Here is a 25624-nt window from a genome sequence, read left to right as displayed (position 1 = left end):
GAACACCTACATACTGATGGCTGGAGTGTGTGTGTGTGTGTGTGTGTGTGTGTATTCAGTCCCCCCCATTTACTTGATTTGTTTTATATATTCTTTTCCTGAAACAGCCACTACTACTCACCATTAGGGCATGGGCTAGGTGAGCATTTAGCCTGATCTGAAATCGTTGTTCAGTGCTGCAGTGCTTGTGAGAGGCGAGGCGTCTGTCAATCCGCTATCTTCTTTTTTTACAGTCTAATAAGTTCAGTGGTTGGTCTCTGCTCTGTGCTCGTGTATCGCTCAGTGCAACGGGATCTTGCTTGCAGTGCTCCCAGGGGAGCATAGGAAAACATGTATACTGTTACTGCTACTAATAAAAAAAGGCTTAATTAAGTTTTAATCTGTTAGCATTATTGCTTTAAGGCTTTTTACATTGCTTTTTGAATATCTTTATTTCTTTCAAAGGAAAATCGCATTGATGTGTACAGGAGTATAACACTAGAAAACGTCACGTATCGGGATGTACCCAAATGACCTTTGTCATGCCAGCATTATAGCAGTGGTTGATAGCACGACGGTGAGATTGATTTCCGATAGATGAGACCTGACAGGCTTTAACTACTTGAGGCAAACAGTTACACACACAACACTTCATCCTGCAGCTCTTCCTCTTGTCTTACTGCTGTAGTTATGCCACTACTGTAAGGACTTAACTGAAATTACCCCCTGGAATAAAAAATAAGGGTGAGAGAAAGGGAGGTTCTGTGGCCGGGAAGGGCAGGATCAGGTAAGATCAGGGGGCAGGTAGGGCAGTGTAATGGGGCTGCTGAGTGCGTGAGCAGTGTGCTAGTGCATGCAGATGTCCTCAGATGACTTGGTGGGTTATTTATGCTCCTCTCGCTCTGTGTGCATAATTTCCACTGCCATTTACACGTGTTAGGCATGAGTGGAGAGGAGGAAAAGGGAAGAGGCTTTTTAGTATTTAACTTTGTAGTTACTTTTGCACATAGCCGGGCGCAGTAAATACCCCATAGTTAGAGACGTCCAGATTTAACCATGGATGTGGACAACTCCCTTCACTGAGCAATTACTTGCCTGTTTTTATAGCAGTGTTTGGACATTTGAACCATTCATGGTGGTTGTTGCTGTACCAGAGATTAGAGGCTTTTAAAAGTCTGGGTCTCCTAAAGCGGTCTAGAGCTGCTTTGTTTTGTAAAATGCTATCCGCATGCAGAAGGAAAATATATATTCTACAGGAAACTGGCCAGAACACAGAACATGAGCGGGGAAAATATCTATGATGACTTTACATCCTCTGACGCTAAAGGTGAGAGGCAGGAGGGGCTGCTGCGTTGGCCACCCTGTCCACTAGCAGGCTTCAGCGCTGCGTTGATGGTTTCTGCATGCAACCTCTTGCCCAGCGGTGCTGGGAGCTGTTTAGCAGATGTGATGGGTGTGAGCTGAGGAACTGCCATCTTGGTGGTTGGGGAGGCTGGTGGTTGGGAGGAAGGTGGTTTTGGTAGCGATACGTTCCACCATTTCAAAATCACTTGCGCCTTGTTGGGGGGTTGAACTTGCCTGCTCCACGGTGTGGTGCGTGGGATGGGTGAGCGCCTAAGCCCTCTGAAAGAGGGATTTATTCTGTGGGATGTGGTTGTATATGTAGATCCACTAGATCATGTGGTGGATGGTCTCCTGCAGCTACGCCAGGGCCCGAGGTGTAGCAGAGGTTGTGCTGTGCTCTCCCTCTCCTTGTCACTCGAGACAGCATCAGGAAATGGGAAAAGCAGTGCCCAAAACAGCTGATTGTGTATGAAAAGTAATCCAGGCCTTGCTGAAGTCAGTCTCTTGCTTAGTAATGCTTACATTTGTTACAATGTAACATGAGGTGAATGTAAGCTTGGGTGAGGATCACCTGGAAGATGTGCAGCATCTGGAGAAAGTTAGCAGGGTAACGCAGCCAAGCAGTGTGGGAAAATGTGAAATTTGAGGAACATTTTAAATATGAGTTATGCTTTTAGAAAAAGAAGACAAAAAACTTGTGGCATGCGTTTTAATGAAAAGTGGCTCTGTAAGATGGAAGCCGTTGCGCTGCGTGAGGTGTCGGTGGCTGGAGAACAGGAGATGGAGGCCAAGTACAGCTCAGAGGAGAAGGCTCAAGGCTGGCCGTGGATGTGATCCACCAGTGCAGGCAGCATGGAGACTTCCTCTACGGCCCATGAAAAAGCGAGTGCCTGTCATTTTTTGGTCTTCCTGAACCATTTCAAAATTGCAGTCTCTCTGAAGCCAGGCAAACCACAGGGACGCACAGCAGTGTCCCACTCGGTGACTTTGCGGGCCACCTTCAAGTGTCCCCTATTCCTGGTGCAAAGGACTGGTTTGCTTTTGGCTGCGTGTGGGCTTCTCGCGGCATGGGAGAGCACCAGGGAGGCAATTGTCCCATGCAGATCCTTGAGGGGAACCGTAACAAAACCGGAAACTACATGAGCTAAATTGGGAACATATTCTCTTAAACTCTGGTAAATGTGAGTGCATGAACTTAAAGGGCATCAGCTGTTAGGGTTCTAATGGAGCAGCTGGTATGAAGCAAGCTGGTAACTGGCTTGCTTCTTTAGGTGGTTTACTTACATGCTCACCACCCACTCACGAACCCTGCTCTTCCCTTTCCATGCCTTGGATGTGCTGAATGCCGAGACAGGATACTTTGCCAGTTGAGGTGTTTGGCCCTGATCCGGGAAAACACTTAAGCATATGCTTAAACCTAGATCAAGGAGATGTTCTCTTGAATTTAAAGGTGGGCAAATTCTGTAATACTGTAAGGAAACTTTTTTTTAGTGGTTTTTGTTTGTTTTTTTTTTTTTTTTTTTAATTCTCACGTGAAGTTGTGGGAGGCTTGGGCTCAGCAAAGCAGCTGGCTCTTGATCTTTCTTTTGGGGAAGAGGGATGAACTGGTTGGCCTCTTGAAGTTCTTGTCGGCCATGTTTCCTATGGTGGATAACGAGGCTATTGAAATTGTGCAATGGTGATTGAATGTTCAGAAGGCATATTAAACCTCCGCACATCAGCTCTCACTTCTGGAGATCAAAATGACATCTCGTGTGTGGGAAAGAGGCAAATTATCTCCCAGCTGCAGGGTTCCTCCATCTTGCTGTCATGTGTTTCTGGTTGCCCACTGACAGGGGCAGGATACTGAACTAGATGGACCAATGTTCTGATTCACTCTGGCAATTCCTGTGGTCCCCTGAGTCCTGTTGACTTCAGTGAGAATTAAACACATGTTTAAGCATTTCCCTAGAAAGGCGGGCTTTTCTGTGCCAGTCTCTCTCCCCAGCTGCTTGAAGCTTTGCAGTGAAGAAAGCAGGTTTCTGTGAAGTGCTTGGATCAGCTCTACCACATCCTTTTTTGTGTTTTAATGGGAAAATCCTAATTTATAGCGTGCGTTTCCATTTTAAAAATAAGTGCAAGCCGTCTTAAAGTCAAGCAGTGCCCCATGTCGCAGTTATGCCATCGGGTAGGAGGTTTCCATTAGTGCCTGTGGAAGGGACGCATGCACAAATGCCTGGGAGAACACAGCAGAAAAAAACCCCTTGAGCTTTATGGCCGGCTTTGCTTCTAAACCTGTGTGGCAAGAGTACTGAGAGGAATACATCATGTGTCTTGCAGCCGTTTGAAGTGGCTGGGTTCAGTACTGACAGGATGGCTTCCCTTACCTCCACTCCTACAAAGATGACTGGGAAATATGCCTGTGATGTGGGACTTTTACATTTCAAGCCTTGATCAGGTTGACAGCTTTTTCCTTCCCCCCCCCCCCCCCAGTGGTTAATCAACAAAGATAGTTGAAAGCAGGGAAATGCTCTGCCTGCTTTTTATGGGTTAATGAAGTGGGACGGTAACAGCTGTGTTTGGGTACTGCTGCCGATCCACTGCTCCGGATGATCAGATGGGTGGGAAGTTTACAGGCCGCCTGTCCCTTCCTGTGTCACTACATCTGTGCAGAGGGTTTGGCAATAGCTGGCGTTTGTCTTGCATCCAGTCCGCGCTTAGAACGAGTAATGAGCACGTACGTCGGCACACAATCACCTCAAGCAGAGTCCAGTGTGTGTATCCAAAACGCACTTGTTAGCAGGGCCTTTACTTTGCAAAGCAACTAACTTGATGTCGTGGTTTAACCCCAGCCGGCAACTAAGCACCACACAGCCGCTTGCTCATGCCCCCCCCTGCCCCAGGCAGGATGGGGGAGAGAATCAGAAGAGTAAAAGTGAAAAAACTCATGGGTTGAGATAAAGACAGTTTAATAGGTAAAGCAAAAGCCGTGCACACAAGCAAAGCAAAATAAGGAATTCATTCACTACTTCCCATCGGCAGGCAGGTGTTCAGCCTTCTCCAGGAAAGCAGGGCTTCATCATGTGTAACGGTTACTTGGGAAGACAAAGGCCATCACTCCGAACGTCCCCCCCCTCTTCCTTCTTCCCCCAGCTGTATATGCTGAGCATGACATCATATGGTATGGAATATCCCTTTGGTCAGTTGGGGTCAGCTGTCCCAGCTGTGTCCCCTTCCAACTCCTTGTGCACCCCCAGCCTCCTCGCTGGTGGGGTGGTGAGAGAAGCAGAAAAGGCCTTGACTCTGTGTAAGCACTGCTCAGCAATAACTAAAACATTCCGGTATCATCATCACTGTTTTCAGCACAAATCCAAAACATAGCCCTATACTAGCTACTGTGAAGAAAATTAACTCTATCCCAGCCAAAAACAGCACACCTGAAAACTGCAAATTTCATTTCTTTCTTCTGAGGCGAGTGTGCCCCAGATGAGGCTTTGATCTAGGAAGATCAGCTGAGTCTGACCTGATCTGTGGAAGGATCCCAGAGACCAGCTGGCTGTGATTTGCAAGTCAGATGGCTGCTGCTGTATGCGAATGGCTTTCTTGATCTAGAGCTCAGTTCTGCCTTTTAAGAGAGCCTTGTTTTGTGTAAGTTGAGCTTTGCTAGGAAATTGTTCTATGGCTGAACTAAACCCAGTAAAAAAAATTAAATTAAATTTTGAGACAATTCAGATTTGAATGCCAGCAGTTCCTGGGTTGCTGCTTTCCAGAACTATAAAATGTTATCTACGCTTTGGAAAATGAGCCCTTTAAAGAAAGCTGAGAGTGGCACATATCAAACAACTAACAGTCCTTGAAAAATTAGGCTGTGCCTTTTTATCCAATACAGGAAGCAAAATCGCTACAAATGGTGATACAGAAGTGTAGCATGAGAATACCGAAGGTGGATAAATGCTATTCACCGAGCAAGGCCCTGCTTTGGCTCAGCGAGCGGGGCACTGGTCAGCTGGTTGCACGTAGTCATGTTTTCGGGAGTTATTGCCCAAAAAGCTGTGAGTTATAACAACTCATTAGCCGTGAGCTTCTGCTCTGTTTACAGCTTGTGAATTAATGGGTTAGTGACATGTCTCAACATGGGAGAGGAGCGAGAGGAAGATGGGAAGAGGCAGTTATGTCTAGATGAAGAATGTAATTTTGAGCTAAAGGGGGCCTTTGCAATTAACTTCCTTGCCTATCCCAGATGCTATCCTCGTTCTAGACCGTGGTACCCCGACTTCTAAACCAAGGATGTAACTGTGGCCTTTGAAAGCATTTTGTGCCATAGCAAAAACAGGAGTAATAACTGTGTGTGATAATGTTAATGTTTTGTTGCGCTTTTTTCCTGCCCCCTGCATAGGGACCCTCCAGAGGGATCGAATTTTTAAGAACCTCACTCGGAAACGCCAGCGGGCGATGCGAAGGCGAGTGCATCAGGTGAACGGGCACAAATTCATGGCTACCTACCTGCGACAGCCTACGTACTGCTCACACTGCAGGGAATTCATCTGGTAAGAAGAGCTGGAACACGGTGGTGTGCAGCTTCCCGTCCCTTTGTGTTTTGGGGACCAACCTGCCACCCCCGATCCTGAATCAGTTACCCAGCGCTTTACCAAGGGCCACCGATGTGACTTCCCCTGGCCATCAGGTTTAGCAGGGTACATTTATGCTGCAACCTGGAGTCTACTGCAGAGAGGCCAGAGGTGATGTCTGTCTTGGATGCTGGAAGCGAACTGGAAGGGTGTGGGGATGGGGCAATGTTCCTCACTTGTGAGCCTAGATATTATTTCAGGGAGGTGGGGAAAGTAACCCAAGCAGTCTGAAGAAAGACCCCAGATGTTAACTTGAGTGGACCTTTGAGATTACACTGAGAAAAACAGTTGCTTGAAAGACTAGAGAAAATGCCTGAGAACATAGAAGCCATCAGAGGTGTGAGGTGTGGGGTGATACACGTGGGGGAGTAGGCAGAGCAGGGAGAAAAACTTAGATATGTCTCAAAAGAGCATGGAGTGGGAGAGATAATAACAGGGTGTAGGCTGCTGGGATCAGTCTAATAAGTGTGGTGTGTGTTGTAATAAAGTGAGGTATTTCAGAAACTAGAGTGAGGGGGAATATGGGGAGTAACATGCACGTTGACAGCCTTCCCTGTAAGCTACGGCCCTTGCAGTGCTTTGTTACGCTCTCACACCCCTGCGCTGAATTGCACCATTATTGCTGGGCAGTTTTGCCCCGGGGTCTTGTCATTTGGGATCCTCTTGTATTTTGGCTCTCTTCTGTAAATGATGTGCAAGAAGACTGGCTTTCTGATGTTAAATTATGTTCCTATTTTGTTTTGAACAGGGGCGTGTTTGGGAAGCAGGGATACCAGTGCCAAGGTAAGGTGCTCTGCTCCTGCAGTGTGTGTGTGCGATGTGCTGTCTTGGGAGCACTTTCCTGTGCTGCTGGGACATCCTGCAGTTACAAGCTTCTCTGAAGTCACCACTCCTCTTCCTTCCCAGCCAGCCAAAACTGCATTTGAGCAGCTGTCAGGCTGACGGCTTGCATGCATGCATGCAGGAGCAACCACCTACATTCATGCAAACACCTAGGGGTCCGGTTGCTGTGTTTCATCCTGTGCAGATCCACTGAGTTGCTGAGTATGTGCAACACCCAGCTAGGCTTGAGATACCCAGGGTCCCTTCAGGACAGTGTTCAGCTGGTATTGGGACACAAAGTACCCTACTGGAATGGCCACCCTCTTCCTTTCTCTCCCTATGAAGTTCAACAAAGTGAAATGAGGGATGTGACTTCAAAGGGCATCCTTGTGGGCTGGTGCAGCACTTTTGTCTGAACGCATGTTTTGGCTGAATGGCTGTATAGATGTATGTGATGCTTGTTTGCACTTAATTATTGTTCTGCCTTTCCCTTTTTCTGTGGTAAGATGACAGAATTACTTGCTTCACAGGTGCATGGCCATTGAGCGTAGCCTTCTAATGCAGCCTGTTTCTTGTGCAATATAATAGGGCACTGGTGTCCTCCTGTGAAAGGTAGCTGCATGTAAACAAAATGGATATCCTGCATAAAATTTTTGTGTGAAAGTGAATGTTATTGATAGCCCTTCATGAGTGCAAGCTTAAGTCAAAGTCAACAAACAGAATAGCGTGGGGCCCTGCAACATATCTGCAACTTGCAGTTTCCATTACAAAAACCTCCTTACATAGACAGTAGCTACGGTCCTTAGTGGTGTCTATAGTGCATGCTGGGTTATGGAGTGGAGGAATCCAAGTTCCTTCCAGCCAAGCCAGCTTCAGACCTGGAGAGAGCCCAACTCTGCTTTAGGGCTGATTAGCTCTCTTGACTAGCTAATTAGCCTAGACACAGCACCATTCTGCTGCAGTTATCCAGCTTCCCAGACCCAAGCATTGCACTGAGCCTCCGTGACAAACTCACCTGGGCAGGACTCACTTGGATATCCCGCGTAAGAAGCACTATGCCACTGAGATGGAGGGATGGCTTTGGGTATCTCAGACCTGTATTCTCTAATATTGTTTGTGTATGTTGTGTGAAATACTCCCTACTGGATAATTATTTCAACAGCATTTTTTTTAGTTCATTTGAGAAGTTACACTGTTGTTTCTGTGTGCATCACCTATATTTCATATAGGCAGCTGTTTTCTAGGCTGTATGAATGATCCAGTGCAGAATTCCTGTTGCAATGGGTTGGAGATGCATCTCTAGATCTGTTACGAGATTTTGGAAATTCCAAGTCACCGATTATTTTTCACATCTTTACTGTGTCCTGATGATACAGCTGAGCCTTAAAGAACCCAGCTGGTGGGTTGATGTGTTCCGAGTCTTTCAAGAGCTCTTTTCAGCATGCCTCTTTTATTCCCTAGTATGCACCTGTGTTGTACACAAGCGCTGCCATCATCTAATTGTTACAGCTTGCACGTGCCAAAACAATACTAACAAGACCGATCTCAAGGTAAAGTCATGTTGGTTATTTTGAGTCATCATAATTTGTGAATCTTCTGGGTTGCTGGGGGTTGTCCTATAGCAGAATTTACTCTGTGTTATCTTTATTCATGGATTTAAAAGTGAGAAAGAGTGATAGGGACATGCATAAAGGCCATGCAATATCATCTGGTTGTCGTTCTGTTAATGCCAATAACTGGTTGGACTAGCACATAGTTTAGGAAGGCAGGGTGTCTTCATTGGAAGACGTCAAGAAATAGCAAATCCACTGTTTTCCTTGGTAATTTTCTTGCATGATTAACTGTGTTGTCATCAAAATTTGGTGCCCGGTTCTTAATGTGGATTTCTCTGGCTTTAAAATCCAACCACTGGTCTTTGTTATGCCTCTTTTCTTTTCTGGTAACTTAAAGTGCCTGTTTAGTCATTGCTCCACACCTTTACTCTATGAACTTATTTATGTTGTAATAAAGAACCTTTGCATAACTTGTGTTTCTGAAGGTTTTCTTTCTTGCTAGTTTTGGCTGTATTTGGCGGGAGTAGCATCCCCACCTAAAACTGCCCTGTGCCTTGAGTGTCTCATTTCTATAACTGGAAATTGTTTAGTAACTGTGCAAGGAAAATTCAACTGAAGTATTTTTAATTGGGAGGTAGCTCTGTATGGTGTGCCATGCAGAAACCTTCTTTCCAGTGCAGATAAGCAATTGCCTTTGCTCGTTATTTCTCGCCTCTGAACTGCTGAGCTAGACTTCTTAAAATGACCCCTTGCCAAACCAGATGAAAATAAGTTAAAATGCTTAAGGCTAAAGTGCAAGTTAAATGGTGAGTCTCCTCACCCCTCTTTTAGGATTGTGAAGGGTTTATAACACTTCTAAGCTACTTTAAAAGAAGACAAAGGTGAGGAGGCACTGCTCACTTTAAACTCATTGTTTCAGTCGCACCTCTGACTTTCCTTTGTGAAGTGGTGGGTTCCCCCTCAGTCTTCCACGATCTGCATGTTGAGACACAAAATGGAAAGTAATGAAGAGGTTCAATGGGGGTGGGTTTCTTCAGCCGATGTAACGTTTTCTGAGGTGTCTTTGAGATCTGAATGATTCACAGTTGGAAAACAACAAGGTTAAAAAGGGGATGAGAGCAAGCGATAAAGCAAAATCTGGGCCTGACATGAAAGGCTGTTAATAACAAGGAGGGTGAGAAGAGGAATGAGAATTTTAGGAGGAGCTGGGAAAACTATTCTATATTAAATTTAATAAAATCAACAGTTTGACCTAAAATTACATGTTTGCACATAGTATGCAAGTTAATAATTTGCAAACTGGTTAGTTACAAAATGCTGTAGCTAACATAATTTATATGTGGCACTTCAGTGTGATACGTTTGTGGTGATATAATCCACACTTCTAATTCTAACTTGATTTTAAGAATTTAAAATTGACTAGGCAGCCCTTTTTAAAATCTGCTTTGTCAGGTAGTCCAGCCTGTCCAGCAAGGAAAGCAGAGCAGGCTCACAGCAGGTGAGGTTGGTCCCTCGGTGTTCACTTGCAGTGCACCTCAGTGAGGTGATGGATTGGGACATTTTCTGAGTAGGAATGATTTTCATAGTTTTGCACTTAAATGCCTGTATGTAAATGAACATCAGCTTATATATATGTATTTGAATTTTAAATCTGTGCTTCTCTTTTGGTGCCTCAGGTGACTGAACAGAGGTTTGGAATCAACATTCCTCATAAGTTCAGCGTCCACAACTACAAAGTCCCAACTTTCTGTGACCACTGCGGTTCCTTGCTCTGGGGAATCATGCGACAGGGCCTACAGTGTAAAAGTGAGCAGCTTCTTACTGTAGCCTTTTCACAAAGTACATGTATTTTTAGCCTCTTCATGCACTGTGTGGGCTTGATTTGTGCAACCTTCAAAAGGAAGCAGAGCAATGAATATTCACCTTTGCAAAAGTTAAAAAACCGCTGATCTACTTTTTAATCTCTGGCTTCAAGAAGGACTCTACTTTGCACTCTCGGCGCAGCTTTGTTTAACTTGCATTATTGAAAATATTCTTGGGTATCGCTGCTTCCTGCATTAATTTTTCCCTTTACTTGAAGGTTTTTCCTCAGCTAATGAGATAAGGCAATAAAAAGGCATCCGAGGGGAAAAAAAGGTCATTGCTTTAGGTTGACTACCCCGTCTATCACGCTGTTAATTGATGACGAAGCATGTCCTGGTGTTATGTTTTTGTTTCAGTGATCCAGACTGTAAAGTCATCTCCATTTGCCTTCATCTCCCACAAGAGGGGGTGTGTGTGTCCATGACTGACAGCAACAAAGATTTTAGTTTCCCACTGAACAATATGTCTTTAAAATTAGATACCTGCAAATGCAAGGGAAGTTTGTTGCGAATTCTGTGGCATTATAAATCCTAATTTTTACCTGCAGGCATAGCTGCAGTGGTATTTATATACCTGACAAACACGTGCTTATGAATAGCTTCAGGCAATGTGGCATCCTACTTGGAGAGTTTGGGGTATATTCCTGCTATTCAGGAGTTTATTCTCTTATGAGAGTCCTAATTTTGTTTCTGCTGAGATCAGTGGCAAAAATCCCTTTTGTTTTTTAGACACAGAGTAGATCCAGATGGGTATATTTCCTGAAGCAGAATTGCTAATTATTTCTCAGCAATAAATATCTCCAAGTTATTTTAATTGTTCCTTTGCTTTTGCTTTCCATCCCTACCATCACCCCTGTCAGTCTGTAAAATGAACGTCCACATCCGATGCCAAGCAAACGTTGCACCGAACTGTGGGGTGAACTCAGCAGAGCTTGCTAAAACCTTGGCATGCATGGGTCTGCAACCAGGAAGCATTTCCCCAAATTCGGTGAGTCGTTGTCTTTCCCCCCACGCCCCCCATTGAAAACATTTACAACTGAGCCTTTATATGGGTGCAGGAGAAGTCAGAGACTTCAGTTATGACAGATGGTGTTGGGTGGTGGACTGCATGAGTGGGTGGTTACTGTCTGTGGCTTGTGGCAAAGACTTCACCTGGAAAATGGATGTCTTATATCCAGGTTTACCCTGGTGGAGGCTTTAAACTATAGGTATTGCTTTGTTGTATGCTTATGTTTCACAGTGGTGTGACTCCATTCACTCTTTTATCTGTTTGGCATGAATGAGAGGAGAATAAGACCCCTAACTAATTAGTGATCAATGTAATTCATGCCGTATCTTTTTTTACTTTTACCGCAAGCACAAATGCTCTGTCTGCATATGTGGCTTGCGATAGAGCAAAAGAAGAGCTCAGCAAGAGGCCTAGGTTCTTTTCCCAGATTTGTCACTGTTTTTCTGAGTGATATTGGGGAAACCATTTCACTTTTCACTACAGTTTCCCTGGCTAAAATCTGTGGTCCCTGTCAACACAACGTCATCTCTGGTCTTTGCTGTCCGAGACAGGGTCCCAGTGAGATTGTTGCCAGGGTTGAGACATATCTGTACAATTTCTGCTTGTCAGTACTTAAGGCATCCTAAAAATGCAGCTGTTGTATATCTGAATCTATTCAGAGAGTTTAAAACACACTGTAAGAACTTGAGTGAAAATGCCCATACGCGGTAATGGAAATCAGAGCTGCCTTTTTGATAACAAGTCAGTTTTCATCATGTTTCCTTCATGAGCAGTTTTGAAAAGTGAGTTTGCTTGAGACCACAATAACCCATAATAAAATGTTGGTCTATTTATTTTTATTTGACCAAAAAGAAAATATTAAAACCCAAAACATAATTGCCAGCCATGGTAAATCTTGTCATACAATTAGCCAGCTACATCGGTCAACCACATCATGCTGTATCAGCCTAGCATGCTCATTAGGCTGTGCTGCCTCTTTTGATTTCAGTTGGTTCATAGCAGACTGTCTTATCTTCGCTCTTCATGCTGTAGCGGTTCAGGGGGACAGTTATCCTGGGAGTTACAGGGAAATGCAAGTCCCACACTCCCTTCTCAGTTCTGTAAAAATCAGCACTTGTTAGCATTTGTTGCTTGCATAGTCTGCACATCAAAAGGAGATGAAACCAGGAAAATAAAAATCTGTGCTTGGTGTTTAACAATCTTTTCTCGTTTTTTGTGAGCTAAAGGCTCTAGGTAAGTGTTCAGACTGTGCTGTAAGCTTGTATCTGTTGGGAGTTTTGCTGGGTGCTGTACTGAATGCTCTTGGTTCTTTCCCCAGGGCTGGGGTTGCCATTTCTGTGGCAGTGAGACAAGTCATCTGTGCAGGAAGAATTTTGCTTTACACCAAAGTAGTCACAAGGTGGAGCTCAAGAAGTCCGTGTGACTTTGTTCAGGCTAATAAACTGAATAAAAGTACGCGTGGCTTATATGCGTACTCATACCTGGAGAGCTGTGAACAGAGGGCACTGAAGGTTAACTTGATCTTCGTATACTGCAAAAATAGGAGCTCTAGAAATGTGTGCTAATACTGGTACAATTCCTGAAAATGCAGACACCTCACGGCTGGCGTGGGAATGAACAGCCTTCCGTCAAAATTACAGCAGTGGAGGAAGCCAGCAGCCCAGCTGCAGGAAAGAAAAATATTTTGAAGTCTGGGTCCCTCTGAACTGGGCTTTGAGTAAGAGTCTTAAAATCAGGTAGAAACCTAAGACATTCGGATGAAATCTGCTTGGGTTCTAGATCTCACCAGCACTTTGCATACTGCAGAAATTATGCAGTCCTCCTCGCTCTGATGTTAGATAGGAGACTTTTTCCACACTCATTGTCTTATTTTTCTGGGGAGTGAGGATGGAGAGAGTCAGACTTGCCTCTTGGATCTGCTGGGCAATGGGTTTACAACTTAAAACGCCTGGGTCAGAAACCAGTGTTGACATCTCAGCACAGCTCTGCGCAGTGCCGAGGTTGGCCGGTCACACGTAGCAGCTATGCGGGGTGGTGGTACCGATGTGCTTTCTGTTCCAGTGGCCATACAGTGCATCTGAACAGGTCCTAAATGCCCAGGTTGGTAGGTTGATTACCTGTGAGCACCTCTGAAGCAAAAGTACAATTCCTATGCAGACTGATACTTATTTACTTTCTTCCACAGAAACTGGTTTCAAGATCTACTTTGAGACACCAGGGAAAAGGCAGCCTGAAAGATGGCAACAACGTTAGTGAAAGTTCAGCGAGCAAACTTGGGATCAAAGACTTAACCTTCCTTCGTGTATTGGGAAAGGGCAGTTTTGGAAAGGTGAGAGTTATTTGTGGCTCTTGTGGGGAAAACCACATTCCTTATTTAAGAAGCTCCAAGATAGATGAAGTTATTTTATAATGTGGCACACAGGCTGTCCAATGGAGTATGCTTTGTGCGACAAAGTTGGTTACAGAGAGCAAGGAGAAAAGGGAAGAGAAAGAAAGCTGACAGCAAAGTGAAGAATTGGATATCGCAAAAAAGAAAAAAGTTAGCAACCAAAGGAACAGCTGCATGCCAGGGCCCATACCAGAAATTGCAAGTGTGTGCATTAGCACTCGTTTGGGCAGTGTTTCTTGGAGCATGTAAAGACTTTTCCTTTAAAGGAAACAAGGCAGTGGTTTCAAATGCAGTGAGATGGGGGTTTCGTTTCTCTGTTTTGCCACAAAGCCAATGTGAAATGGTGCATTTGAATTTGGTAACTGAGGGAAGTGAGATGGATGGCACTGCTCAGGGGGTTTGCCCTGGCACAGTGGATGAGCTCCGACCAGATAGCCCTGTGCCAGACATTGGAGCAACGTGTGTGGGTATTTCTATCTGGAGAAGCCTGCTGCAGACAGTAGCATGTGTGTCATCGATTGTACACTGATGCCCATACTAACAGGCTGACTCACTTGCATCCACAAGCCTGGTCATGAGATAACTGACCTTTCTAGTGTGAGAAGGTGAGAGACACTCTGTGTTGCTCATAGAGACTGAGGGCTCAGCCCTTGCGATTCACCCTCCCCTTTGGTTTAGGTGATGCTTGCCAAGATGAAAGAGAGTGGGCAGCTCTATGCAGTGAAGGTGTTGAAGAAGGACGTCATTCTCCAAGATGACGATGTTGAATGCACCATGACTGAGAAACGCATCCTTTCCTTAGCAAGGAACCACCCATTCCTCACCAAGCTCTACTGTTGCTTCCAGACTCCTGTAAGTATAGCTCAGGCAGTGGACAGCCTTCCTCCTGACACTGGCTGGCATGTTCAGGACAGAGGCTCTCTCCTGTGTATTTGCTCCCCAGCCTGTTGTAAATGTCCACCTTAGACCCAGGAGAAACCTCTCTGCTCAAGAGTGAACAGAGCACTCTGTTACACTCCAGCTCTAACATCTGCTGGGCATTTGGCAAACACAATCCTGGCTTGTTCTAGGCTCCCTAACAAAATGGTATAGGCTCCCTGACAAAATGGTACTAACAGGGAAGCCTTTCTTTGTGTCCTCCCGAGAAACATCTCTGTGCCATTGAACATTTCCAAATGCATATGCGCAAATGTCTACAGACCTGCAGTGTCCTCTGGTTGCTGTGGGATCCCAGGCTCCGCTGTCTTGCTACCTGAATTTTAAGAGGACTGTATTTGCATTGAATTATCTGCAAACTCAATGAATTGTACTTGGAAGCAGGGGTAGCCTCCTGTATCTACCAGCCTTTGTATAGTGCTCAGAACTGAATGAAAGATCCTTCTGGGGTTACTGGAAAGGATCTTACTGGCATGGGTGGACACTGAATCAGATCCATATACAGTTGGTATTTCTTCTTGTGTAGATAAGACAAATGATAGCATTGCTGTCACTTGTGGTACGTATACCTCAGCAGAGGACTGCACGTGTGCTGCCTGTCTAGCTTAGAGCCTCCTCTGGTGTGTGCATGTGGGTGGGAGCTTGTTGCTGATGTGGGTGGTGGAGGGAGGAGTGGCTGTGATGGAGGCAGTGGCCACAGCTGTATCCCAGCAAGGTAAGTTTGGGAGTCCCTAAGTGAAGCTGTTATTAAGACCAAAGCATTTTCTGCAGTATAGCTCTTCCAAACTGCCTGGGCTCCTTTCCAGTTGCTTTTTGTCCTTTGCTAAATGGTAATAGAGCTTGTCTTCCTCTTAGAAGAGGCAGGAGACACTTGCCCTTTTAATTGTGGTTTCACTCCTCCTACATAAACCCAAAATACTGAGGGGGGGAAAAAATAAAAAAAAAAAAAAGGCAGACAAATGCATCCTGCCACCCACCCGTTTCTCTTCTCACTGGGGTGATGCAACACCCAGCTATGGAGTCTGAGTTGTGCTCGTTTAGGGTGGAGCCCTTGGGTAGGCTCATGTAATAGAAATGAGGTGGTTTGTTGTTTTGTGGGTTTTTTTTTATATACAGCTTACGTGGTTCACAGAGCAGCTGTGCTGTATAGCAGAAACAAAACTTAAAGCTCACTGTTGTCACTAGTAACCAAGGAAACTCCTCTTTTATTTCATAATATGAAGACACAGGGCCCAAATTTTAATGGCTTTCCTGAAGTTCTCATGTAAAATATCAGAAACGTCCAGTATTGATGTGTGCTGTTTGAGGTCAGATGCGGGATAGCAGTGGTTTTTGCCACTTGTTGCTATGCTCTTTGCTATGGCTTTACTTACTGAATTGCAATGTAGATGTGAAAATAGCAAGCGTGCTCCTGGGCTGTGTAGAGTATTTCCCATGAACTCAGGGAGGATTTAAGGTCACCGTGCTAGAACCGTCCGTCATGTTCAAAAAATGAATGCAATCTGCTATGGGTGCAGACAAGGTCTTCTGGGCTGATGAAGTAATTGCATAGTCTTTTGCAAAGGGGGAAAAAAGGGAAGAACTCAGCCTGTTTAGACTAGCAAATTGAAAGCAAAAAGAGGATCTGATTGATGTCTGCAGATTTCGAACACTGAGGAGGGAAACAAAGCTGTCAAGATGCTGGCTAAGATTAAATGAGTCTAGACTGGCCATGGATACAGTTAGACTGGAAATGAAAAGGAGGTTGCTAAACAGTAGAGCAGCCTGGAACAGGAATTTCTGGACCAGCTTGTCATCAGAGGAGTGGAGGGAAGAACCCCTCAGCCCTTGCTGCCCTGAATGCAGAGCTGGTCAGTCTCTGAAAGGGTGCCAAGGGAGTGGTGCTTGTCATAGCAGGACCCTGCTGTTTCCAGTCTTTCCCAGGTTCCTCTTTAACATGAATCCCACTTTGCTTCATTATCTGGATTGTCAGTAACAGAAAACCACTTCCCTCCAATAATAAACAAAAACAAAAAGGGAAGAGTTTACAAAAGAAAAAGTAGATTTCAGACTAATGTGGTTAATCGCGTCTTTTGCCCATGTTCTGCACTCAGTGACACCCACTTCAATCCAGAATAACCAGATTTAAATTGCTTATAAAAGCATAATTAAATCCCTTTGCTATAGCAGAGAAATGATTGCAACAGCAGGGTATTCATTGGACAGAGTCCTTCCAGGAGGGCCTAACCAGGCTGATGCAGTACTTAGGGTTTCTGCTCGTTCTTTACATGGCGTTGGGTTATCCCCTCCATTAACAGGAACTTGGCAGAAAAGAATATATATATATTAAAAAAAAAAGAGTAACCACTTATTCAAAATGTTGGCCTGCAGCCATATTTAAAAATGTTTCTTATGTTTGGAGTTGGGGGCAGGGTTACACAAAACAATACCTAGTTTCACTTGCAATTACATGGAAACCGCATCACATGTATCACACTTACAGCCCAAACTCTGAAAATGTGGTATTAACGGTTTATGTTATAAAAAAAACAAAGCATGACTCCAGTCTGCCGTGGAGATCCTGGATAAATAATGACCTACTGGGCCTGCCTTTAGGAATTTTTCAAGAACTAGCCATTTTGAGGTTTCTTACCATTTGTCAAAGCAAAGTCACAGCCTGATCCCATAAGATGCGTCAAGACAGGCTGGGACTAACTGGCAGGGTAGTAGCCCAGCTGGAAGGTACCTGGGGCTTATGGTAGGTGCCAACTTCAGTATGAGCCAGCAGTGCAGTCTCATTGCACATAAGTTAAATTATGTACTGGGCTGCTTCAGGAGCTGAGGGGAAGTCATTGTCCCCTCTGCTTGGCACTGGTGAGGCTGCACCTAGAATAGGGGTGTCCAGTTATGGCCCCCTCCCCTCCCAGTTCAAGAGGAAATTGTGGAAACTGGAAAGGAAGGACCTTGGAAGTGCCTGAAATGGTGCAGCAGTTTGAGGACAGAGCGCTCAAAGGGTTTGAGGGTTTGGCTGGATGTAGAGCCATTTGAATTCTGACTCTTGTATAATATTCCACCCAAACCAGCAAACTCTTCCCCTGACTTAAGCAGCCTAGGGGTAACTTAAACAGCCTGGGGCATGTCTGTGCTGCATGGTGCTATGTCGTGTAGTGCCAGTAATCTAGCCTTAGCTGAGCTGGCACAAGTACCAGAAACGGCAATTCATTACCTGAGTTCATCTATATTGCTGCTGCTTTTGCTTGCCTGTTTTAGAGCTAGCTGAGGTTTTTCTGTGCTTACGTTAGCTGCTGATGGTTTTCAGAAAGGTTTTCTGTTCTCTTGTGCTGCCTCTGTGCTCAGTGTGGTCCTAATTTAGCCTCAACTGCAGCGTGATACCCGCTAGCAAGGGCTGCTTTAGTTGCCCGGGGTGGGCTGAGGCTGCCTGACCTCCAGCCAGCCTCCTTGCTCTGTCACAGAGAAATATTGCAGCCACTAGGTGGTAGGAGCTGCAAGGGTTGTCTCTGCCTGGTATGGGTCACGGTTTTCAGAGCCTAAAGAGGAAATATTAGCTGCACAGCAGGCTGGCAGAGGCTGGACGGGGCTCTCTGCGTGCCTGGTGCTGGGCTGGGCAGTTTTGGACTTGCACCTCCAGATTCCTTTCCTGTGAAAGGCAAGGAAGGAGTCCTGCTGCTCCCTTGCAGGGGGGGCAGTTTAAGTCCTGCTCCAGCTGCATCTGTGTGAGGTCTGCCTTGCTCCCCACTTCTCTGGTTTTTGTTGTTTTTTTTTTTTTAATTATTCTTCTTTTTTTAACTGAAAGCCTTGCCTTGGGAACTTTCCACCTTGCCTAAGCCATTTACCTCTGCTTTGTCTAGGGCCTTAGAATCATCCTTTAGTGTCAGAGAGGATTATGCTCCTGCTCCAGTAATCTGTGAGTTGCTGACAGGTGCTGGGGCTGACCTGCGGATAATAGTGGATCCTGCGTTAGGGGTCACAAGCAGCAAAAAATGCTTGTTTCTGTTTATCTGACACTGGTGTCATCCAACACCTCAACAATACTGTCCTAGAACGGGTGAAAGAGGCTATATGTATAAATAGCTAAATCAGTAATTTAATCTTGGGGAATGTGGATCCTGGAATGTTTTAATTAAAATGAGCTTGCAGTAAGTAGGTCCTGTCATCTTTGGGGTTTAGGAACCATCCTTCCTGCACAGGTGGTTTGCTTTTAAATCCTTTTGTCTCCACTCGTATGCATGAGAATGAAAAGGGCTGGGGGAGATCAGCTTCCCATGCAAATAGTGTCAAATAGCTTCTGGGTTTTATGTTTATTGCCCTTATCCCTTTTCTTATGACTGCAGGGTGCTTCCAGGGGACCGTTCCCCCAGGCGATGCTGTTTCCAGTACTATCCCTGCTAGCCTGATCATTATATGGATTTGCTTTCCGTGTGGCTGTGCTGATAGTTGCTGAGGCACAGAGCCTGCCCGTGTCATTCCAAAAATAGTGAGACATGAGAACTTGGCAGAAGGACGTGATTTTCTATAACAAGCATCCTTCTGAGATAATAGCTAGCAGGGGTGCTATTGAAGCCAGTAGGGACTGGCCCAGGGACTCCAGGGCAGCATAATCATTGAACTGGTCCCATTTTACGAGGGCAGCCTGCTATCCGGCACGCAGCTTTCTGCTCGTTTTACAAGCTATGAGCTGATGTCATGCTCTCAACATGGAAGGGGAAGGTTTCTCCACGTCTCTGCTGGCTCTTGGGGCACTCAAACAGTTTTCCCAGGGTCAGTGTGGGCCTCATGTTATGGATCACCCAGGTGTTTCGAGAGACAAGCCTGTACTTCACCTCCTAGAAGTGTTAGAACTAACCTGGAGCCTTTGACGGGTGCATAATTTTCAAGTGAGGGCCCACCACCCAAAGTGGTGGGACTGAGCAGTGGCAGCTGGCTGGCTGCTCACCCACCCATTGGTCCCCAGATGCCACAAGAGAGGTCTGGGTGCCCTTGTATGTCCAGGGGAGTCCCTCAGTGGTGGTCCCTCCAGGGGATCTCCAGCATCAGCCTGGTTGTCCACCAGCCACTCCACTGTCACCAAATGGGTAGAGCGCAGGGCAGCCCCGGGGCAGAGCCCGGCATGGTGGAGGTGAGGAAGGCTGGAAGGGCAGCCGCAGCCTTCCCGGGGCTCTGGTTAGATGAACAACCGTCCTGACACAGGCCTTTGAGCGTGCTGGTGGGCGGTAAGGAAGTGGTGAGGCCTCTTTGATGTTCTCTTTGAAAGGCGCTGAGAGGGAGTCCTTTGGGAGCAGAGAGGACAGCTTTGATCATCTCCCAGGCTCTAAACCCCCAGCCTTCCCTCTCTGGCATGTCGGGGAGGCACGACTCCATACATGCATGCACCCGACAGCCAAGTGCACTTCTGGGATGCTTTTCTAAAAGCATTGAGACTTTTTCCCCTAGTCTTGAGCATTGAGACCGTTGCTAGCCCTAAGCCACTGTGCTGGAAGACCAGCGTGCGCTTCAGTTTTGTTGCTGCCAGTCAAAATCAAGTGAAGATGTTGATGGGGACATCCTGTTTCTAGGCCTGGCATTTTCCAAAAAGCTTGGTACAGTCTAGCATGCCTTCTGGCAATAAACACAGGCGCCCCTCTGGGGGCTTGCTGCAGAGTCCTTCTGAAGTCAGGCTTGAAGGAGCTTGAGTTGCTTTACCTGGGGCCCTGGGGTGGCGAGTTAGGTTTTTTGGGGGGCTGTTGGCCAGCGAGGTACAGGGGAATTTCCTCTCTCCACCTTCACTCTCTGGTGCAGCTTCTGCAGGCATGTGTGCCATGGTGCCCTCACGTTGGCTTTGCGACAACGGGAGGGGCGGTTGGTTTCTGCCTTTCTCTGGCTCCTGTCCTGTCTAGCACCAAATAAAGGCAGACTGGTCAAAACTGTGTCTTTCTGTGGTTTTACAGTGTTCACATCCACCAAAACCCCATGACTTCTTTGCTGGCACGCTGGCCCAAGTTGCCGGTAAACCAGATGTGTGAGGCTTTCGAAGTGCGGTCTGAAAGGCTCGGCTTTCTCTGACGTGCACGGTAACACCTTGTGGTGGTCTCTTTGTTGCAGGAACACACGGGGTCAGGGTATTTTTTTGTAGGGAGAGTGGTTTTGCTTGCAGAAGATGAAACAAGATCAGACTGACATTTCTGATTTTATCTGTGAACTTTGCTGGGTGTCCGCACTTACGCTGCACATTGAGGTGATATGACCTGAAGTGAAAACATGAACTGAAGGGTTAGCTGCTGTCATCGTGTTGTAGCTCCTGAGTGTAACTTTCCCACCCATGGTTGCTGAGGGACTTTGGATCCTTGCATTTTTATGAAGCTGAGAAAATGCCTGTCTCCATCTGCAGTGGCTTATGGGAGAGATTGTAACTTAGACAAATTATCAAGCTTAGTGCAAGGGTAGCTGAAGGAGATGCTCTTGCTTATGGTTAGCCACAGTATGTGAAACTAGTATTTTTCTTTGGACTTAAAAGCAAGGAAGTTGTGGCATAAAAAGGGGTCGAAGTGGAACCCAGTCACAAGCAGCCTGAGCAAGCAGGTGCCAGTCAGTATTGGGGGGGGGGGGGGGGAAAGGCAATTGAAGCTCAGAGAAGAGGTAACTAGCTGAGGTGCGACCCAGCAGTGCCTTAGGTTTCAGTCTCTTTGAGTCTGTGTTGCTTTCCAGGTGATGTTTAAGGTGAGAGGATGGATCCACAAAGCCCTTGTAGCAAGCTGTTTCCAAGTGGCTTTTTGGTGTTCCGGCACTCTTAATTCTCCTGAAGACCTTTGGCTGAGCTTGTAGAGGGCTCTAGCCTTTCCCAGCACAATCTGAGGCCAGCAGATATTGCAGAGTTCAGTATTTTTAAAAACAGGGCAGAGCTGTCTCAAGTTGGTCACTCCAATCCAGAAACAGCAATTCCAGTAGCTTTTTTTGAACTGAGGGCTGTAAAAAGAGCATGATCTTTACAGAGCTACTCTCTTCTGAGACACCGTGATACCAGCAGCCAGCTGAGGGGTGCAGATGTCCTATAAATCTTTGATTAACGGATGATGTCTATAGCTTGATACATTCTAGTTCCTTATTCCTCAATTTATTCCCCTCTAAGTTCAGCCAGCCCTTTGTTTTTGATCTTTCAGGTGGGAAGGAGTGTTTATGTAGTTTTCTATGCCATTTTAAAAGGTCTGCAGGGGAGGATTTAATTTTATTTCTTCTTTCAATTTGTTTTGTATTTTTTGAATATTTTGTTTTAATGGTGGCCAAACTGGCTTTTTTTTTTTTTTGATTGGGATTACACAGACATTTTTTGTACGTGATTTAATTGGTTGACCTAGTACCTGAGATTTTTTTTTTTTTTTCTATTTGGGGTTTTTGTTTTGTTTCTAATAGAACAGATAGAAGTGAAAGAGTGATGAAAGTCATCCTTTTGTGTGTACGTTGAGTAAAAGTTTCTGGTCATAAGATGAGCTAATCATGTAATCCTGCTGTGAATTAGACTGTTTTGAGGGGAGAGGATGAGGAGGAAGGATGTGCATATGGTTCACTCGCATATCCCAAAGGATGCATTGTTCCAGCGAAAAGATTGAATTCGTGTTACAAAAACTGTCCAGCCCGTGAGCTTGAAATTTCAGCCACACGGTTTAGAAAACAGGGGCAGAAATTTGGAGGGTGTAGTTAGATTGGGGGGGGGGGGGTGGTGGTTTTTTTTTTGTTTGTTTGTTTGTTTTTTTTCCTGGGGCAGGTGGGAACCCACAACTCCCATCAGCTCGCCCTGGGTTGTGGTTGTCGTTGTTCAGCTGTTCTGGAATGAGCTCAGTGTTAATACTGTGCTGTGCACACATGCGCGCGGGAGGCAGCCTTTACCCCGAGGGACCCCGCAGAGTTTATTTATGCAAATGGCAAGAGCCAATTTGTTATTCTCTAGGCGGTGTTTATGTGCCTCTCTGCTGCGGCGTAGGAAAGCCTGCATTGTGCCCAGTATCAGCAGTGTCAGATAGCAGAGTGGGTTGTAAGTGGTAACTGGTGAAAACTGCCCTGTTCCCGTAGTTGTGACAAAGACGCTGGCAGCTCTTTGTTAAGGGACCTAAAAATGAGCCTGGTGTGGGGAAGCGACCCGTGCTTCTCAGAAGCGTGCCTGGAAGAGATGCCGCATGGACCTTACCCCCTTTCTGAGTTTGCTTAATTTTCACGCACCACCTCCTGGCTAAAAAAAAGAACCCAAAACCAGCAGAAGAAAGAAACCTTCCCTTTCTCAGCCTTTCAGATGCGGCACACAGTGATCTTCCCCGTCTCGATAGCCCCAGGGCTGTATGTGCCATCTGTGGCATGCTCCCTTGCCGTGGCTTGATTTCTCCTAGGCAGAAGTGGTTCCTGAGGCTGGCATCTACTTCTGCAGTCACTGAAGCAGAGAGGTAAAATGGCTAACAGCACCAAAAACCAGCTAGCAGATGGCTGTAAAACCTGCCACCTTTCTGTTGCCGCCTTGTTTGTCTGGGAGTCTCAGGCCATGGCGGCGAGCGGAGCGACGGCAGGTGCCATGGCAGTCATCGCTACGGCCATGTTTAAGAAGTGTCACTAATGCATGCATGTAATTCCAGCTGAGCAAGCATGGTGCGGAGGTGTTTCTTCTCCTCTGCTTGATGTAGTTATTCTGATTTGAAATCAAAGGACCTAATCTTCGCCTAGCATAAGTTAGTGTCTTGCTCCATCGCAGTCAGGTGTGTGTAGCTTTGACACTGTCCGGAAATTTGGGGCTGAGCTCATTAGATCTGCTTCAGCTCTTGTGCACGCATGTGTGTGTGTGCACCAAAGTTTTGGCAATTCCCTCTTGGTGAGCCCATTCTTACGACACCTGCGATCCTCTCTGGTTTTAAAACACTGCCACATATAACCCCCCTGAACAGCCTGCCCTCCCGTAAACCTCTTGGTTGGGAGCAGCAGGCAGCTCGTGAGGATGCGGCGCTGCCTTGGTCGAAGGGCTGGGTATGGAGGGGAGGCATTTCGGTACGGAGTAGCGTCTGAGCGTGGTTCATGGTTGTGTTACTCCTATGAAGATAAATATTGAGAAACAAACTTGTTTATTATTCCTCCTCCGGGTCCCGTGCTTTGGTGTGACTTGACCCAGATACGGATGGCCACTCGCACTGCTGGGGGAGTTGGACATGTGGCTTTCCGAAGCCCGGTACTGAGACAGCGTGGTTTATTTGCGTGCTCCCAGCAAGACCTGAGGCAGATTGCTTTGTGTGGGGGTTGTGGACCACGAACGGAGAACAGGAACATTGGGAGCACTGAGGGAGCCTGCCAGCTCTTGTAATAATCTTGTAATAATTTGCTTGCAAGCTCCCTAAGCCCTGCTGCTCTTCTTGGAAACAATAAACTTTTGCTGGGAAGCAGTGACACAGCTGTCTCTGTATGGAGATAATTTTGAAAGCCTGCCTTCTGCTCTGCAAAGCATAACTGCCAAAACAGTGGAAAATGACTGTTTTCTTGGGGAAACCCTTTGGCTTCAGGGAACTCAGACTGAGCCCAAAGCTGATTTTCTAAGGAGTTGTGTGCATGACTTATTTCCAAAAAGATGAAATGCAAACTTAGCAGAATTCCCGAGCCTGGCCAATCTTTTTGGGGGGGCAAAATTGGACCGTTACTCTAAACAGCATTTAACCAGGTCTCCATATCCTCCAGATTCTGCCTTATGGCAGCTGTCAGCTAAAGAGGAGGCTTGGGTGAAATTACTGCTGGGATGTGTCCTTGGTGGGGTGGCTCAGTCCCTTGTCCTGCAGAGGAATTAGAGTGGGCAGAAGCAGCGTCTGAGAGCTCTGCTGCGATGGGGATGTGCAGAGCTTCTCCAAGCCTATTCCTGGTGGCTCTGGAGGCTGGAGAGGCCCCGTTGGTGTTTTCCAGTGGGTCTCCTGAACCTCCACCAATGTCTCTCTTGAGAGAAGTCCCCTCTGGCCTCCACACTGCCCTTGGCACAGCAGGTCTTGTAGGGTGGCAGATAGGGGAGGCAGTTTTGCTATTATCTTCTTCCATGTCTGCATGTAGGAAATGCTTGTCTTTCCCCATTTCCTCCCTCCGTGCTGCCTGAACCAGGGCAATGGGGCTGCCCTGTCCCATCTACTTAGCATGAAAGCCTGTGATCGGAGATAAGGCTCTCACCTTAGCTGTCTTCAGAGGTCTTTGGTCTTCTGTGGGTTATACATGGACACGAGCTGTGACTCTTAACTAGAAGAGGGTGGAAGTTAGCCATCACACTGGCCTTTTTTGGGCATGGGGAGGGAAAGGATGCTTTTTTAATAAAATCTGGATTTTTTTTTTTTTTTTTCCTCCCATGATGATGAAAGGAAAGGTATGAGGGTTCAAAACAGCTTGCTTGTAGAGCTGGTGAGGACAAAGGGCTAAAGTGATGTTTGAGTTGGATTTCAGTGGGTGCTTGTGTTTGCAAGGGGCAGTAACGAGTATGTGGATTGTCCCACCCAGTGGCTTTTGCAATAGGGGACTCTCTAAAAGCCGCACCGACACCCTGCTAAGACAACAAACAAATAAAGCGGGTATATGTGATTGCTATCAAACACTGTCCTTAGGACATAGTATGTGCTTCCAACAGCCCCTGCCCTGCTCCTAGGCGAACAAGTAAGGATGGCAAACTGAAATTTAAACAAATAAATTAAAAAACCCAAAACCAAACAGTTCTCTTGCACTGAAATTGGCAGGGTTAATCTCTAGATGTAGGCCATCCTTGAAATGAGCCCACCTGACCCTATGGACTTTATTTGTTTCCTCCAAGTGTTTCTTTAGTTTACAGTAACAATTGCTCTGCAGCTTTATTCATCTTGATCCCAGTCCATAAATGGTGCAATGTGATTTCCTCATGTGGCTGCCACTGCTGCGATGGCTTTCACGTCACCTTTTCCTGTTGACTCAAATACTCTTTCTTACTCTTGCTGACGTCAAACAGAGATAGCAGATCAGGGAAGACTTCTGAGCAATGCAAAATAGAAGAACAGAAATGCGAGGATTTCAGCATTAAGCCCGGTCAAAAAACACTCCAGCTTTCAGCTCCTCCTAATTCCTGCTGGTAGTCCCCAAGAAAGGAGGCACATAACTCTAAGTCAGGTCAAATTTGCAAGTAT

General features: G+C 46.1%; 1 protein-coding gene across 2 annotated transcripts in view; it reads left to right on the top strand.

The window, feature by feature from the left end:
* Window positions 1–25624, top strand: part of PRKCH (protein kinase C eta) — a 120912-nt gene that overhangs the window by 45122 nt on the left and 50166 nt on the right. The window contains exons 3-9 of one of the 2 annotated variants that reach the window (XM_050897102.1): window positions 5699–5849; window positions 6679–6713; window positions 8214–8302; window positions 9982–10111; window positions 11028–11155; window positions 13362–13505; window positions 14244–14417. In XM_050897102.1, coding sequence (XP_050753059.1) covers window positions 5699–5849; window positions 6679–6713; window positions 8214–8302; window positions 9982–10111; window positions 11028–11155; window positions 13362–13505; window positions 14244–14417 — 851 coding nt within the window. Of the gene's footprint in view, window positions 1–5698; window positions 5850–6678; window positions 6714–8213; window positions 8303–9981; window positions 10112–11027; window positions 11163–13361; window positions 13506–14243; window positions 14418–25624 lie in introns of both variants that reach the window. The other variant, XM_050897103.1, reaches the window with a different exon arrangement.

The sequence above is a fragment of the Gymnogyps californianus genome, chromosome 5, assembly GCF_018139145.2.
Source record: "Gymnogyps californianus isolate 813 chromosome 5, ASM1813914v2, whole genome shotgun sequence".
Classification (NCBI taxonomy): Eukaryota; Metazoa; Chordata; class Aves; order Accipitriformes; family Cathartidae; genus Gymnogyps; species Gymnogyps californianus.
This window is presented reverse-complemented; position numbering and strand designations above follow the sequence as displayed.